This window comes from Schistocerca piceifrons, chromosome 5 (assembly GCF_021461385.2).
Source record: "Schistocerca piceifrons isolate TAMUIC-IGC-003096 chromosome 5, iqSchPice1.1, whole genome shotgun sequence".
NCBI classification, from domain to species: Eukaryota; Metazoa; Arthropoda; class Insecta; order Orthoptera; family Acrididae; genus Schistocerca; species Schistocerca piceifrons.
In genome coordinates this window covers 297,413,088-297,432,126 of record NC_060142.1, presented here as the reverse complement: position 1 = coordinate 297,432,126, position 19,039 = coordinate 297,413,088, and the positions used below count along the sequence as shown (strand labels likewise).

Sequence of the window (19,039 nt, the reverse complement as noted above, 5' to 3'; positions counted from 1 at the left end):
TCATGGACAGCTACCTTAACAGCACAATATCGGACTTTAACATAAGTTATCTGAACTGAATTCTGCACTCGAGAAAACATTAATAGTTAAATGGTATTTATATCTTTACTCTAGTTGCGGATCACAACCTTTAATTATCATAATGGGATTTTAAATTTTGTTCCCATGCTTCGAGAAAATACTAACGAGTGAAAGAATATCTGCTTGTTTCCCACAAACACAATGATATAATGTTCAATTGCTTTAATCATCCTGATAGCCTATAAAATATGATACTCTAACGGCTAATATGAATACATGACCTTTATGATTAAGCTGAAAACAATGTTCAATAGATACTGATGCTCTTCTGTTAGTAAACCGTATGTCTGCATTCTGAGAAGGAAAATCTCTAATTAAGAAAAATACATGGAATGTATTTTAATAAATGACGATAGGAACCAATATTTCTCCAGTAAGGATACATGGTAGGGCCGTATCACAAATCGGCGTTCAAAACATGTAAATACTTACGAAAGCTTACATTGGTCAATTTCCGTCGCATATTTTATTTCTTTTAGACAACAGATACAATAATTACCAATGGGTACCTTCATTACCTGTTTTGGTAATACACAAGCAATGTTCAGAATCCCTAACCTTACTGTAATATAAAAACGAAAAGAGCATTGTATCTGGGCAGAAAATTGACTTGCTACATTCTCCTTCTAATACTATGCAATTGTGTCTAAAGGAGGTAATAAGCTACACAATGTATGAAGGAATTTGACGTAGTTTTAGGTGTAAATTTAGCCTTATATGCATGTTAGCTTATTTTCAGTTCGCTAATGCGGTTACAACATTAGATAATTTTTTTCTTCTGATAACATCGCTATTCTTAATGTACGAGGGTTTTTCGGAAAGTAAGGGACAATCGGTCGCGAAATGGAAACCATAGTGAACATCAGACGAAGTTTGGCACAGGTGTGTTGGGCATGTCTCTAATATGCCCGTCGATCGCATTATGTCATTCTTTTTAGTTCTGAGCACACAGGGAGCACATAAAGATACCTAGAATAAAAGTGCCTACCGCCAAGTACGACGGCCTAGTGAGAAATTTCGCCTGAAGCTACGCAGCCAACATTACACAACTGTTGTGCGTTTTCTTCTTCAAGACAACTCTCAGCCGCATTCTATAGGGGCAATGAAGGTGCTCCTGTATCGTTTTCAATTAGAAATGTTTGATTACCCAAAAAAAGCCGTAATGGTCTCCCTCTGAGTTTCATCTCTGCTCACATGTACCGCTGGCTGTGCATACAACATTTTGGCACACACAGCGGGCTTCAGGCCAGCTTAGAGAATTGGGGGAAAGCACTGGCGACTGTCTTCTATAACGAGGGTATTAGAAAGTTGCTCCAACGCTACGACAGACGTCTAAGTCGGATCGGAGACATTGGAGATAAGTGCCTGGAAGTTGTAGCTAACTGTTGCAAATAAAACCGTTTTGATTTTCACTTGGTTTCCATTTCGTGCCCTTTCATTCCTTACTTCGCGAACAGCCCTCGTAATACAAGCCGCAAATGTAGAATTCGTGAGAAAGCAAATGTACAGCTCTTGGTCAATTTGATCTATGCCAAAGCAGTACACAAATATTATAATTCCTCAGATATATTAATTTTTAACTGCAACCAGGTAATGCTGAACACGGAATTATTGAGTTTTAAACTCGTTAATAAATCTCTTTTAGAATAGTGCGAAGTATAGTATTATGGGTACAGTAGTTGAAATGTTCTATAGCATAAATATGACGTCCGCGTGCGATGGTATACCTAAACATTCACTAGTTCTATTGACAAGTTGAATTTCGTTCTTTGTATCCCCAAGAGCATCATACTTTTTCCTACTCACGGGCATGAATCAAGAATTCGGTTAGTTTAACTATGGGAGTCCAGGTGAAGAGGAAAGGCCATAACACAGTTACAATACTGACAGAGCCCAATTCTGACTAGGCGGTTGAAATATAAAGGGTGAAGTAAAAGTGCCGCACTGGGTGGTCGGCATGCGATTTCTCGCCACAGTTCAAGACAAAAGTATATTTAGGAAAACTTAGTCTCGTCAATATTTAATAGAAAAGCAGTTTAAGAAACTAGGCTCTGGCAACGCTGTAACTGTTCGCAGCCTGATCAAGAAGAGATACCATGAACTCTGTGTGCTGCGGGAGCTGTCCCACTAGTTCACTCAGACGAGGCGATGCCGAAATGAATTGATACGCAGACTTACCGATGTTCGTGTCGCGTTCTCGCTAAATATTTTTCCTTGAGCTATAGAATTAAACGGTATCCAATAAACACCTCCACAATGCTTAATCTTGAGCATTTCTTTCTGGTAAAATTACATTTTTATTTAAATATTAGGACATAACATAAACTTCCTAAGACCTTATTGGATATAGTAAAATCGCAGGCTACACTAGACTGCAAGTTATGCAAAGCACAATAATTCCATTCTGTACGTTTAACGTCCATGCTTAGCATCACATAGCCGGTACGTATAGGTACGAGCAACGTTCACTTTAAAAAAGATATGCAAGGCGACCACCTTGCATTTCCAAACACTTCCCCACTCTCCGGATCACTGACCCCTATACAACTCACCTACATCCACTGTTGCTTAAACGGCACACACAAGACCTATAAGGTAGTGTACATCAATGGGTGGACTGTTATAAACTTTTTTCTTTGGAAGAATAAACAGCCATTTGAATATTACTGTATTTATCTTCTGTACTATCTTGATTTTGGATTTTATGCCATTATCTAGTAAAATGCTGTAAGTTCTTTGATCATTAACACTTCATATCTGGTAAAGTCAGTCCAAAGCAGGTAAACGAGATTAGCACATGCCTTCAAGATGAACTAGTAAAGCGCTGAGTACAAACGTGTTCCTTAAAGCGTCTCCACAAATAAAAGTGTAGTAGAATAATATCCAGGGATCTTGGAGGCCAGAACATTGGACTACCAGGAACATTCCATTTTCCTGGATACGCTTCATTTAAATAGTGCCACGAGGTACCATCCTGCTGAAATCATAGTTGTTACCGAAAACCAAGTGGAACGTTTTCTACTGCTTCACGCAAAAGACTGCCAGGAAACGACGACACAGTGCAGCATTCCTCTAGTCCGGCAATAGGTAAGGGTTTCTTACATTATTGCGGTCCATTGTTTAATTCAAATGTGTGCCTGAAAGCCACGTTCACAAGCGACTTATGTTTTGTGTTTCGAACAATAATGGCTGTTGAGGAGGTTGAAAATACCTTCACCAGTGAAGTCCATCTCACATGATTCAAAAAATATCAGTTATCTTCCACTTGGTGCAAAAGTGTACTCGTCGAATGCAGTCTTCTGGCTCTTGGTGTTAACATGTACTGATATGGATGCAGTACCTAGTCGTGCAACACGTGAACAACCAGTCTCTGAAATAATAGGAACAGCCTTGCAGTATGACAGGTACCTCGGCCAGGTGATTGGCCTACTTTTTCAAAAATAGTGTCCTTTGTTGTGGAGTACGTCTAGACCGTGGGAGACCTCCGTCCATTACTTTTGTATGAAGATTATCGGTTTCCCGAAGGCGTTGCACCAAATGCCGAAATACAGTCTTATCTGGATGGTGTCGTGCAGAAAATGCAAAAACAGCGCTAGTACTTCGGTTATTGTATGTTTAGAACCCCAAAAGCATGTCGACATATTCATCCTTTGTGTACTCCATCAGAAAGTGCATGAGAAGTTCACAGGACCACTTAGGGTTGTGAAATGTGTACCTTGCAGACACATGCATGCAATTTAATGGATCCCACTGTCATCCCATAGGCTGTTGTCGCTTGACAAAATGATGTTCTACTTATTAACGGACGTCAAAAAAGTATAAAAGGAAGATGACAAGTATTCGAACCCTAATTCCGTGGCGAACATGGGTTTCATGTACCAGTAGTCTACTTTCTTTTTTTTTAAGTATAAAAAGGAACTGCTTCGTGAATTAAAAAACATTAGTGAACAGCACCCGTATTCGTGGCTACGTCCCTCGTCGATACCACCGTACCTATGCCAGGCCCGTCTTCGCATTTTCTTTATTTCGTTCTGTTTTTACAGTTCAAACATAGGAGATAAATCAAAACACTCTGAAAAGGAAATGACTCGTTGTATTATCGTGAAATAGGGGAGAGAGTGTCACTTAAAATGATATAGGATTTGGGTTGAACATCTGTAAAACAAAGGTGTTTTTCGTTGCGGCAGAATCTTCTCATGAAATTTCAATCACGAAATTTCTCCTCCGGATGCGAAAATATTTTGGTGACGCCGACCTACACAGGGATAAATGATCAGCATAATAAAATAAGGGAAAACAAAGCTCGCACAGAAAGATGTACGTGTTCGTCTTTGCGCACTCTGTACGAGATGGGAATAACAGAATATTATTGTGAAGGTGGTTCGAAGAACCCTCTGCCAGGCACTTAAATGTGATTTTCAGAGTATTTATGTAAACGTAGGTACACCTTTGTTTTAGTTGACAACGACGTCATTCACTGGGCGCTCTTCACTATGGAATAAAAAGAGAGGAAAAGGGAAACAAAGAGAAATCCTCTGCTGATGGGTTAGTACAAGATGGGTCCTCTCTGACGCTTCTGCCTCCGGGCACGTCACCTCGTAGAAATGAAGAAGATAACCGTTTCGTCATGGTCCGTGTATCTTCAACATCTGTTTTCCGTACCCGAGACACTCGAGCTGCTCGCAGCATCTCATAACACACTCCCCAGGAAATATGAAAAATGTTATTGCTATTTTGAGTTGCACACAGTTCCCGTGCGTCGTTTAAGCCATTAATTCCCTAAGTCCAGCACATTCTACTGGCCGTCTCGAATCAGATAAATTTTCGCTTGCGCTCGTATCTATGTCACCGCTTTCGTCTTGGCTCATGGCTAGAAAGTTCTGTCCGGAAAAAAAACAGTAGTAGGGTCAATGCCTTAGTCCCGACAGACTCGACTGTTTCCTGAATGAGATTTTTACTCTGCAGCGCAGTGTGCGGTGATATGAAACTTCCTGGAAGATTAAAACTGTGTGCCCGATCGAGACACGAGCTCGAGACCTTTCCCTTTCGCGGGCAAGTGCTCTACCATCTGACCTACCGAAGCACGACTCACACCCCGTCCTCACAGCTTACTTCTGCCAGTATCTCGTCTCCTACCTTCCAAACTTTACAGAAGTACAGAAGCTCTCCTGCGAACCTTGCAGAACTAGCACTCCTGAAAGAAAGGATACTGCGGAGACGTGGCTTAGCCACAGCCTGGGGGATGTTTCCAGAATGAGATTTTCACTCTGCAGCGGAGTGTGCGCTGATATGAAACTTCCTGGAAGATTAAAACTGTGTGCCCGACCGAGACTCGAAATCGGGACCGTTGCCCTTCGCGGGCAAGTGCTCTACCATCTGAGCTACCGAAGCACGACCCACGCCCGGTCCTCACAGCCTTACTTCTGCCAGTATCTCGTGTCCTCCTTCTATAAAGTTTGGAAGGTAGGAGACGAGATACTGGCAGAAGTAAAGCTGTGAGGACCGGGCGTGAGTCGTGCTTCGGTAGCTCAGATGGTAGAGCACTTGCCCGAGAAAGGAAAAGGTCCCGATTTTGAGTCTCGATCGGGCACACAGTTTTAATCTGCCAGGAAGTTTCATATCAGCGCACACTCCGCTGCAGAGTGAAAATCTCATTCTGAAAATATACCCTAGGCTGTGGCCAAGCCACGTCTCCGTAGTATCCTTTCTTTCAGGAGTGCTAGTTCTGTAAGTCTCGCAGGAGAGCTTCTGTGAAGCTTGGAAGGTAGGAGACGAGATACTGGCAGAAGTAAAGCTGTGAGGACCGGGCGTGAGTCGTGCTTCCGTAGCTCAGATGGTAGAGCACTTGCCCGCGAAAGGGAAAGTTCCCCAGTTCGAGTCTCGGTCGGGCACACAGTTTTAATCAGCCAGGAAGTTTCTGACTCGACTGTTGTCCACCCGACATTTTCAACACCGCGCAGAGACAAAGGGTCACCGTACGACCGTTAACATGTATAAGCCCGTGGCCGCCTCTACCAATGGGTAGCTTGTGAGAATCATATCACATCTTGAACAGCAATCCCGAAATATCTAAATGCTGGCAGTATGCGTCGGGCAATCGTCTTCGGCATCGGAAGAATGCGTGCTTAGTGGGGGATACATGACACTAAACAGGTACACTTCTGGCCATTAAAATTGCTACACCAGGAAGAAATACAGATGATAAACGGGTATTCATTGGACAAATATATTATACTAGAACTGACATGTGATTAGATTTTCACGCAATTTGGGTGGATACATCCTGAGAAATCAGTACCCAGAACAACCACCTCTGGCCGCAATAATGGCCTTGATACGCCTGGGCATTGAGTCAAACAGAGCTTGCATGGCGTGTACAGGTACGGCTGCCCATGCAGCTTCAACACGATATCACAGTTCATCAAGAATTGTGACTGGTGTATTTTGACGAACCAGTTGCTCGGTCACCATTGGCCAGACGTTTTCAATTGATGAGAGATCTGGAGAATGTCCTGGCCAGGGCAGCAGCCGAACATTTTCTGTGTCCAGAAACGGCCGTACAGGACCTGCAACATGCGGTTGTAAATTATCCTGCTGAAATGTAGGGTTTCGCAGGGATCGAATGAAGGGTAGGCCACGGGTCGCAACACATCTGAAATGTAACATCCACTGTTCAAAGTGCCGTCAATGTGAACAAGAGGTGACCGAGACGTATAACCAATGGCATCCCATACCATCACGCCTGGTGATACGCCAGTATGGCGATGACGAATACACGCTTTCAATGTGCGTTCACCGCGATGTCGCCAAACACGGATGCGACCATCATGATGCTGTAAACAGAACCTCGATTCGTCCGAAAAAATGACGTTTTGCCATTCGTGCACCCAGGTTCGTCGTTGAGTACACCATCGCAGGCGCTCCTGTCTGTGATGCAGCGTCAAGGGTAACCGCAGCTATAGTCTCCGAGCTGATACTCCATCCTGCTGCAAACGTCGTCGAACTGTTCGTGCACATGGTTGTTGTCTTGCAAACGTCCCCCTCTGTTGACTCACGGATCTTGACGTGGCTGCACGACCCGTTACAGCCATGCGGATATGATTCCTGTAAACTCGACTGCTAGTGATACGAGGCGGTTGGGTTCCAGGACGGCGTTCCATATTGCACTCCTGAACCCACCGATCCCATATTTTGCTAACAGTCATTTGATCTCGACCAACGCGAGCAGCAATGTCCCGGTACGATAAACAGCAATCGCGATAGGCTACAATCCTACCTTTATCAAAGTCGGAAACGTGATGGTACGCATTTCTCCTCCTTACACAAGGCATCACAGAACGTTTAACCAGGCAAAGCCGGTCAGCTGCTGTTTGTGTATGAGAAATAGGTTGGAATCTTTCCTCACATCAGCACGTTGTAGGTGTCGCCACCGGCACCAACCTTGTGTGAATGCTCTGAAAAGCTGATCATTTGCATGTCACAGCATCTTCTTCCTGTCGGTTAAATTTCGCGTCTGTAGCACCTCCTCTTCGTGGTGTAGCAATTTTAATGGCCAGTAGGGTATTTACATATGCGACCCATTGAATAACGTCCAAGGCACGCAAGTTGTTCACTTTGACACCATTCCGGGCGCCTTGGAGTAATCTGTTGAAGTTATTCGCCATAGTGCGTTTTACGTTTTAGTTTCTTACATCTGTTCTGTTACCTCTATTCGCAACACATTTTACAAACAGTATCCACATGTGCTATTGAACGTACCTGCACAGTTAAATCCCTGTACGACTCATGAAACGGAAAATATATCTTCATTAACTTTGAAGGGTGAAAAACTACCTTTTGCTTGAAACACAAATGTTTGGTACATGGGGCTGTATTTCTTAAAATATCGGAGGTTTCTGTTTTCAGCCGATAAAATTATCTAACTTCCCTCTCTATCTGGGAACCGAGATCATACATGTAACCGTTATTTAATTTTTTCAATACATTTAAAAATAGCTTGCTTGTTAAACAAAATATCACTATTCAGTTTAAGTTAGCGTCCTTAATTTATGTCATATAACTATAAACTGCCGGAATAAAAATCGCAGCACCCAGAAGGAGTTGTACGACATAAACGAAAGTCGGTAGGCGCTTTTCTGGAAGGTGAGGTCTATTCAAATTTTCCACTATTAGCGTAATAGTGGCGCTAAAAGCATAAATGTGAAGATGCAGATCATGTTCGTCTAAATACACGCTGTAACGTCATGACTGTTAATCACTTTTGTAACTGGACGTGGTGGGTTGGCGTTAGCCAGGAATGCCTTTCTGGAGGACAAATCACCTCACTGATTTTGACGAGGTCGCGTAATAGGGCAAGGGGAAGCTGGATGTTCCTTCGGCGATATTTCAGAAGGACTTAACAGAAATGTAGCCACTGTTCATAATTCCTGGCAGTGGTGGGCACGACAAATTACGGACGCGAGAAGACCCGGCTCCTGAAGGTCACGTTGAACTATCGGGAGTTCGGCGTATCGAATGGCGCATCGTACTGCATGTGCGACAGCGATTTGAGTAGCAGTTGCCACCACAGTGACGCAACAAACAGTTACAAACCGTTTACCTCAAGGACAGCTACGAGCCGGACGCCGAGCAGCGTGTATCCTACTGACCCCAAACCACCGTCATTTGCAGCTTCAGTGAAGTGAAGCGAGAGCTCGTTGGAGGGCAGGGTGGATGTCTGTTGTGTTTTCTGATGAAAGTTGGTTTCGCCTCGGTGCCAGTGACGGCCGTGAGTTGGTCATAAGGAGGCCAGCTGAGGGCCTGCAACCAACTTGTCTGCTTGCTAGACACACTTGACACACTTGACCTACACCTGGAGTTATGGTCTGGGGTGCTACTTCCTCTGACAGCAGGAGCACTCTCGTCGTTATCCCACGCACCGTGATTGCAAAAGTTTACGTCAGTCTGGTGAGTCCAGCTCTAGTGCTGCCATTCATAAAAAGCATTTCAGGGGGTGTTTTCCAACAGGACAATGCTCGACCATATAGCACTGTCGTGACCCAACATGCTGTGCTGAGTGTCGACATGTTGTCTTGGCGTGGTCGATCACCAAATCTCAGTCCAGTCAAGCACACGTGGGACATCATCGGAGGAGAGCTCCAACGTCATCCATAATCAGCATTAACCGTCCCTGTACTGCCTGACCAACTGCAACAGGCATGGAACTCCATCCCACGAACTGACTTGTGACATCTGCACAACACAATGCTCGCACGTCTGCGTGCTTGTATTCAACATTCCAGCGGTTTCACCGCTTACTAATGTACCAGCATGTCACATCTGCAGTGGCTTCTGTCGCGGTTTCATTAACCTGTGATCTTGCAACATTAATCACTTATATATGTATTCCCAAAATTTTATTACTCTACATTAATCATTTTTTGGTGGTACAAACATCAGAATCGTTTTTGGTGTCACACTGTAACTAAGAATGACATTGTACTGAAGGAGATCTTCCACATGTACTCGGGACTCCTTGACTATCTTTGGTTGGTTCTTAGTGGCATTGGATGGAGGTGGGCGATTCATTGGAGCAGATGAGAGGTGAGTTGACCGCGACAGCTAGGGAACAGACAAGGCAGGCAGCTAGAGCCACAGTTCCTGCCAATTATTCCTTATGGGAGTTACAACCTAAATTGGGGAATGAACCATGAAAGCAATGTGTATAATATGTTTACATAAATGAAATGACTTTGTAAGAAACAATTTGGGAAATGTGATGACAGAACCAGCAGTTAGTGACGTCTACTGTACAGTGTAGGACGTTCATGTGTAGTTACATAACTTAATTCGACTGTAACGACAGGCTAGATATTTGTCTTTTTGAAAATACTCGTATATGCTATGCGAGACATTTATATGGCATTGTCCAACAGTACTTTAACTGTTCATGTCGCTCATTAAAGATGCCTTGAGCCAGGTTATGATTTTTTCAGGCGTAGATTTGATAAAGATGTTTGGAAATAGCATTTTGTACTAGGGTGTATGCGCGGACAAGAAGAAAAAGTCCGAATTTTCCCAGTGAAGAATAGACTTTTCCCGGTTGAAAATACAGTATAACTTGGGTGAACGTTCATTTTTTCAGTGGAAATTGACAACCCACGTTCCCTCTGATCTGTAAAATTTGTTAAGCTTCTGAATGATAAAGGTTTTATACATTGGCATAGAACTTCCCGGCAGTTTAGACACAAAAGCTGAGAAAAAAACATTGCGTTCTTGAAATGTCTTTGGTGCTTGGCAAGATGTACACTGCATATTTTCGTATTTTGAAAGCTTAAATACGAATTCCACCAAATGCAGGTGGATAGCTTCTGAAGCAGTGAACTCGATGCGCTTTTGTCAGCCAGCCACAGCTCATGTCACGTCATCTCGCCAGACAATGACAGAAAATATTCCCAGTATAGGCACGTGATGAATTCAGCCAGTAACAACATCATCGCTTAAGTAGCACGAACACATACGTACACTATAGCTACAATAAAAACTAACCTTTCACATGTAACATAAGTCGTCAAAAATTTTATGCTGTTTTCTACCGAGGATCCTAAGAGCAAAGCTTAAATTGCTGCAGCTGAAAATTTCCTAAAAGCACCACTATAAATTTCATTACTGTGCATCGATCATTTCGCTGTTAACCTGGCTGAATACAAGTTCTATCGCGCACTTGGTCTTTTCCGTAGAAGTACGTATGAACTTAATCAAGAACCCACATCACTCTTTTTCTTAACGATAATTATATTTCTGTCATCGTCATCGTGTAATTTGTAATCTATGAAACAGCTAAAATACCTGTGAAAAATTAACCCTAAAGGCTTTCTTATTTTATTTTTATTTATTTATTTATTTATTTTGCTCATGTTACCATTCAAGATATATGAAAAACAAACGTGCGGGCAAAATTTTTAAAAATGGAATAAAGGCGAGGTGTTCGTGGACCGTAATTTTTCGAAGTAACTTGACCTCAAGGTGTTCAATTTTTGAATAAGAACTAAATGCTCAGTGATTTAATAAATTCATCACACATTCTCATTGGGCGTAAAATGAAATTTACTTAGAATTCTCAAACCACCATTCGCAATACTTTCCCGCGACCTGTTAGAAACGTAAACAGCTATGACGTCATGCTGTCCTAGCTTTGTTGTTAGGAAGTACTGCATAGTCAACGTCCTAAGACCTTTGGCATGTTTTGCTGTCGGCACTCGCTTGTGTGTGGACTGGGTTTTGTTGTTGTAAATGGCGAATTTTCTTTGCAGCTACATCCTTATTTTGGTGTTATTCTCTCGTTTTCTTTATTGGTACAGTATTATTCTGTAGTAGGATCCTTAGGTGAAACTCTTTCTTAGAGTATCGCTACTCAAAACTTGAAAATATAAAAATTCAACTGATAAGTAAAAATAGAAGAATTCCCGTAATCTTAAGTATGTCTCGGGTTTTTACCGGATTTTTCTGGATGAAAAAAATCCTCCATTTTTCTCAAATTTCACGGTTACTCCGGGGCGTATATAATCCCATATTACGGTGATGTTTTTATTGCTGAAGGTGGTCCGGAAAACCGAAATACATTGTAAAATGTAAGCAATTCATTTAACACCTGTCAGGGGTGCCTTCCATACAGTAGTCAACGGCATGCCACTTACCAGAAATAACATACTCTGCTGTTGAGGTTGGACGTAAGGAGTATTTTGGCATAGTAGAGGTTTTATTTTGTTGACAGCCCTACATTGCGGTTCGTCCAGTGTTACCATTCTGGCACAATATACTACATAGTGGAGTGCCCGGTAATGCTTATGTCTACCATTTCATAAGATTGTTGATAGTCATGTAACAGAATCAAAATTCAAAGTTACATTATGGCATCTACCCGTATTTACCTCCTTACACTGGCAGCGAATGTTCGCTCTGAAGCACACCGCGAGTCAATGCAGCCACTATATCAGAGGTCCGCTCTTGGTGGCACGGAAATGCAGATGGCAGCACGCAGTAGAGCGGTCCTACCTGCAGGTTCTGCTGTAATTTCCGTCATAGATAATCCCGCGTCCGCCTCCTCTGAACAATGCTGCAGTCGGAAGCAGCACTGTAGACGGCGAACTTCTGCGGGAGGCGGCGCGTATCACAAAGCCTCCCTAGTTTCACAAATATCCACGCAATGGCGTCGTACAAACTCATTTGTGATGGAAAATTTACGACCCAAGTAAGACACAAACAACCATCATCCACTTGTATGGGAGGCGAACAGTATTGTTCTTGGCAGTGCGTTATTCCTCCCAGACAGGCAGTAACCTTGCTACAAGGAGTTAACATTGTATCTGGAGGAACAGTAGAACGAAACTTGAGCTGTCGTCAACAACAGGGGCGCTTGCTGAGTGCTTTCAGATTCTTCACTACTGTTTGCTTTCGGAAATTCATAATTATCTGTTGTTCGCCGGATATCAGCTATATTGGTTCCAGTCCCAGTCTAGGATGAACATTTTCTCGTCACAGATATTTAGTGCAACATACTCAATACTCACTAAAGGTTAGAACTATGTCATCTCTGCGAGGCTGTATCATTTCACTCTGCGTGAGGTAATTGTCTTAAATTACTACTAATTACATGAACAGAAACATACAAATTACTGGTTACTTCTTAAAAATAACAGAATATCGCTAAACTAAGATGTTACCTTCGAATTACAGATAACTGTTACGATTGTAATGAGTAGATTTTTGATTAGCGAACTGTTGAATTAGCCTAACCCACTTATGAAATTACAAAACACATTTCAATAATAATTACATATTTCATCTTTCGTGAAAGAAAATTCTGTCAGCTTTACCAACATATATTTTGGAACTAGACGAAAAAAAGCTGGAACGCAACGGTATATTCTATGTCCTATAATAGCTCCATCAAATTTTTTATGTTATTGACGTTAAATATCGATACAAACAGACAGCCTTGTTACAGAACTCGTTTTCCATCTCCCTTTAATGATTGTTTATATAGAAAATATTATCATATTAGATCAAGTGAAATTATTCTGCCAAATTTACATCAAACGTCAGGTATATTATTTTGTTAACATTTACTGAAAATTTTGGTTTAAAATTGGAAATAACCACCAAGATAGCAAGATTAGTTATAACAAGATTATAAAGTTAAAACTCGTGTACTTTAAAACTGTGAAATGTCGATGAAGCACATCATTTCAAATGACAAGAAGAACAAGTTATGTAAACGGCGAACGAATGCAAACCAATTCTCTAACGAAGTTAGAGAAGTATACATGTATCATTTTGTTCCAAATATTATATGGGCACCAAATTTTCAGAGGTACGAGCCGCAGCCGTCAATACGTTGCTTGAGGCCAAAGTAAGAGATCCTCAGGCAGTCAGACAAAGTCTATCAGTTGAATCGATTGCAATATGTGAAGTTAACTGGTTTATGTTTCCCTCACTAGGACACCCACAACTGCTGCACAAATTATTCATGTTTCGTACCATCCACATACAGTAATTCTATTTAACTTTATTTCCAATAAAAGGAAACTACAACCATGTTTCAGGACGACAAACCCATATTGAGGTGCACCTGAAAAGTTACAGTTAAATGCAACGGCTGTATACAGCGTGTAACGGATATAAAAGCAGATATTAATGTTTGTGGTACCATAATATGTACACACACCTGTGTACTAGTTGTTTTTTTCTCTCCGTCGGACAGTCTCCCAGCAGACACATCTCAAAAATTTCCTTACTTACCTAATGTTTTATGCATGGTCGTAACCGCACCACTAAGTGGACTACCCCTGCCCGTATAGTTTGACCATCCTCACTGAAACACCTGACACACTGCTGAAGTGAAAATAAACATTAACTGCTCGCCATTGTCACATGTACTTGGAGGTACTACCTAACGTAAGAACAGACGACTTCTAATAGCTACATATATTGGGCTCCAAATGACGTAAATACTCCTGTAATGTAGTTCGCCACAACGACCTCAGACATCAAGAGAGATACCTGGATTTGTATCCGTTGCACCCTGTATATGGCCAAACTCTAAGATGACCAATATAACTTGTGATACTATTATAATGAAGATACCACAATACATACAGAATATCAATACAAGTCGACTAAAAGGGGTTGCTATAATGATTCTCTGGCATTTGGTATCCAAGCAGAAAATTTATCTTACATAATCCATGACCACAGAGTAAATATTGGACTGAATAAAACAAAATACGTCCTCATGTATAAAAGAAGATAAATTAAATGGAGACAGAAGTTGATAACGGTAGAATAACCCGTAAACCGGTACCAGATTACGAAGGTACAGACAAAAGCTCTTCACTAACACGCACCGAAATAAAGTGATTTGATTTTCACACACACAAGTGACTCTGACTGACGAATACGGCACACATGTCCCTGGAGTACAGTACCAACCGGACAACGATTTAAAATGCCAGGTGGCGGGCTGGGTAGTTGTGCGACGTTAGTGAGTACGCCGCAATGGCAATCTCACAGTTAGCTCTAGCCTAATATCCTTGTTATCGGCGTGTCTGAAACATTATGAGATAGCACCGGCATCAACATGATAACTCAGATCAAGTACGAGATGATGATGTTTGGTTTTTGGGGTGCTCATCAGCGCCCGTACAAAGTCCCAGTTTTCACACAATCCAGTTTTTATGCAGTCCAATCTAGCAACTGTCACAAATGATGATGATGACGATTATGACAACACAATCACCCAGTCCCCGGGCAAGTGCAAGATACACACTATTACTAGTCATACCAACGGTGCAGTAAGAACTTTTACTGATGTTAACACGCGTATACAGAGTCGATGTACTGAACGGACAAATATAATGCACACTGATTCCTTTCCTTTGCGTGGTCATAAAAGTTCCAAGGCAAGTTAAAAAAAAGGAGATGAGGTGTATAATTTATCATTCGAATATTAAAAATGAAGTAAACTGTGCTTTTACAGTTAAACAATAGGTATAAAATATCATAAAAGAAAGCAAAACTACCATGAGGTGATTTGTATGGCTGTATGGTCATCTGTACTGTGCCTACATATGATTATCACTGTAAGAAAGCAAAGACAGTCATTCACGTAGCTCTGCTACACTTTTTTGCAGAATGAGCGCACAATTGCCTAGGAATTTCCCATTTTGTAAGTCTTTTTGTTAGTTTCAAACTCACGCAGACTGGCCCCTTAAATGTGTAGCTTAAGCAAGACCAGTAACGATTCACTACTACTAGCTACGTTGTGCTGTCTTCTAAGTATACAGCGAAGGCGAGTGGTCACTGTCACTTATTGTTATGTGCTACTTAAACAGGATGCCAACTGTCCTTCCAGTTTGACGAACATAAAACACAGAGTAATTTCATCAGTCAATATTATGTGTTCCTGAAAATGACTAGAATTTGCAAGGTACAAGTCCCAATGAGAGATGCAAATTTGATAGATTACAGGGAACTCTCACTTCTGATATGGTATTATGCTTCTTCATATTCTTAGGCAACATATTGTAAACTGTTAGTCCTCCTTTACCCTGTCATCACTTATGAATTGTTAAAACAGTGTGGTATTTTGTCTCCCATTTCCATGTATCTCAGATTAAAGTTATTTCTTCATCGTTACTGTACCACATTTAATTGGTTCTGTTTTAAAAATGTGCCTGCCTAGTTCTTAAGAGTATCGGGTTTATAGACACATTCTGGAAAATGTATGGCTCCTATTCAATTTTTTTTTTTTTTTTTACTTTCTCTAGTGGTTTATTGACTAGTTAAGGAATCACAGCGTTTAAATTCGTAAATTTGCTTACCCACGAGTGACATGACTGTTTCGAAAGATTTCATCCGTTGATGGTCTACGAAACAATGTTTATTCAGACCTTACGACTCAAACTGTAGGATGAGAATTCCTAACGTTACTCTCATCTTTTGTGTCATCTAATAAAGACTACAACATCGATGAGATAAAGGACTTTCTCAGCTGTTTGAGTGAACCTGCTCAAACACATTTCTTCTAAACTCTTAATGAAAATATCAGCTAGAGTACTCGCAGTACATGAACCCATTACAACCTCAATCTCTTGGAGACAAATTTCATTCTCCAACTACGAGTAATTCTAAATATTATCTAACTGTAAGAATTCCACTGTTTTACAAACAGAACTTTGACTTATCCTGTTATATTTGAGGATGTTCTTTTTAAATATTTCAGTAGTCTTTGACAATGGAATGTTTGTATTCGTATTTGAAATACCGACTGTTACGAATTTTCCATTACTGTGAATCCGTACACCGCTGGTTTTACTGTAGATACCATAACAGTCTGGTTAACGTGTATTCATACTCGTATGTGTATTGTTCTCTAAGGAAAATGGTAAGGTTATTACCAACAGCATGTGCTGGGCTAGAAATTATATTCACAATAGATCTAATACAAGTCCCTGGTTAAAGTATCTTGTTTGAACATGCAGTGATGGTGTTTCCAGATTCATTATAATGCATATTTCAAGTTTTTCTCTGTGAGTACACAGTTATAACTCTTTAGTGTCTTCTTCAACTGTGTACTAAATTTTTATTTGCTTTTCCAGCAATTCTTTTAATATTATTTAACTAAAAACATTTTGTTACTTTACTGTATTGATCCTCCTTTGATATTATCACAAATGTATTTCTCATGTGTGCTTAAACACTGACTTCTTTATGTTCATTACGCTTGTTAAATATTTAATGTGTGATACCTCTACGATTGTATTTTCCAGTAGTGGCCCTAGTTTCCCATTCTACCTGGGTATGGTTTTGTGGTTTTTCAGGCAATATTGTTTTCCTCATGAGGTAGTAATTGGATCCTATGGAGTCCACTTTAGTTCTTGTTGTAAGATTTTTATTTGTACTGATACATGAATGTTACATTTGAGCCCTTTCTTTACTATGTTCACATCTTTAGGGTTGAACCTAATATTGGTCAAGTATTCTATTCTCTGAAAAAAAACTGTGGTTACTTTGAATGCAGTAGTTATTGTGATTGACTATAATTAGTTCATTTCTATGGATCAATGTTTTCTACCTCTTAGCATGCCTCATTAGAAAATCTCAAAGAATAAAATTCATAAAGTTATTATTTGTATGACGTGAGGGAGCCAATACTATAATGTGTGTGTATGCTTAATCAGTTGCCAGGCTTGCTGATTAAGTGTTTTGTAGTTGAAACTAGTTGCAGCTTATTGGAACAAGTCTCAACTTGCTTACTCAATTATGTATAAGGCTGTTTGTTACAATTTTGCGTAACAATGGTAATTTTTATAGTTTTATATTATAATGACTATTTATGGGGCTACTTGTTATAATTTTATGTGACATTGATATGTATGGATAAATTTGTTAAAGGTTTGTATGAAACATTATTTGATATTCTATAGCTGACACTTATTGCCAAGTCATGGGATACACATTGTCTGCTTCTGCTATTAGAGTACTGGCTTAATATCCAGTTTGTGACACTCATTGCCTGTTTACAGCATATATACATGTTCAGCTTCTGGTGTTAGAACATTCTATGAGATCCAACAGCAGGCGTCTGTTGTCAGCATGTTATTTTTGTTAGTTATGGACAGAAACTATGTATTTGAGGTGATGGCAATCACCATGATAATGGCATTCATCATGTCAACTAGACATCACTGCCTCAACCAACAGTATCTGGGGTAAAGGTAATACCATATCAACCAACGATTATTGCCTCCCAGTCCTATCCAGGATAACACCAGCCTCCATGTAAGCTGGAAACCATTACTCCAGAGTAATACCTTGGGTCGTGGTAATCACATTGTTCACTGACATCATTGCAACAATAATACTGGGGGTAAAGGAAATCACTGTATGTCAACCGACAATCAGTGCCTCAGGACAGTATACAAGGTAATAGTAGTCACCATTATTTAGCCATAATGACAGATATAATATGTGAACTGACCATCACTGCCGCATAAAAGTATTCGCCATGGGTATATACAGGAAGGAAGTCATCGTGGGATAGTGGTAGTCAATGAATATCTATGGGGAATGACGTTAGAGTTTTATGGTACCTTGGTGATATGTGGGGACATTCGCTACAATTTCTCTGTATCATGTCAGTGTTATTGCGTAATTTTGTATATGTTTTGTGTCATATGTCGATCTATGGGGCAGCTTATTACAATTTTGGCATAATAGCACAATTTATTAATATTTTAATGAAAGATTGCCATGCATGGAGGCCGTAGTGCCGTAGTCTCTACTACTCAATAGCAGCAATCAGTATCATCAACACAAGTTAACTAACACCTCATACTGCAAGAAAAAATCATTACCTAAGTGTAAGGTCACTATAATGTGTGGTTTGATGTGTGGTTAGCGTTAATAGTGACTGAGAGGGGGTAGTTGAAAGTATACCAAACCACTGCAGTCCAGTATGCAATGTCATTGGTTTGATGTAGATTCCGTTGTTTGATGACATAACTCACTCATTGACAAATCCACTTCAGCTTCTAGGTTAGGTCGTTGGTGCTAAGTGTAGTTTGGCAAACGATACAGCTAATTTTTGATTTCTACTAATTGTAGTACAGAGAACAAAGTATTGTTGTCGACGAGTGCACTTTTAAGCTGTAAATTAGATTAGCAACATTCTGTAATGCTACACAATAAATCTTCATGTGTTTTGATGAATAATACATTTTGTCGTTTCTTAAGTTGTTGTGCAAAGATCAAACTAAGTTAATCAGTAAGTGCAGCTGAAGTTGTATGTTACATCATGCATGCTAATGTGGTAGCCTCATGTATTTTTTAAATGTTTCAGAACCATTAAATTACGATAGTACTGTAATGCGTGTTTTGTGTTGAAAACTTTTACACATTTTCATAAATAAGACAGACT

General features: G+C 40.5%; 1 protein-coding gene across 1 annotated transcript in view; it reads left to right on the top strand.

Moving 5' to 3' along the window:
- The window catches only part of LOC124798953, a 356,047-nt gene extending 338,212 nt beyond the window's left edge, over positions 1-17,835 (top strand). The window contains exon 19 of the mRNA XM_047262487.1: positions 17,646-17,835. Within this exon, the coding sequence (XP_047118443.1) occupies positions 17,646-17,835 (190 nt within the window). The remainder of the gene's footprint in view (positions 1-17,645) is intronic.
- Positions 17,836-19,039: the final 1,204 nt, after the last annotated feature.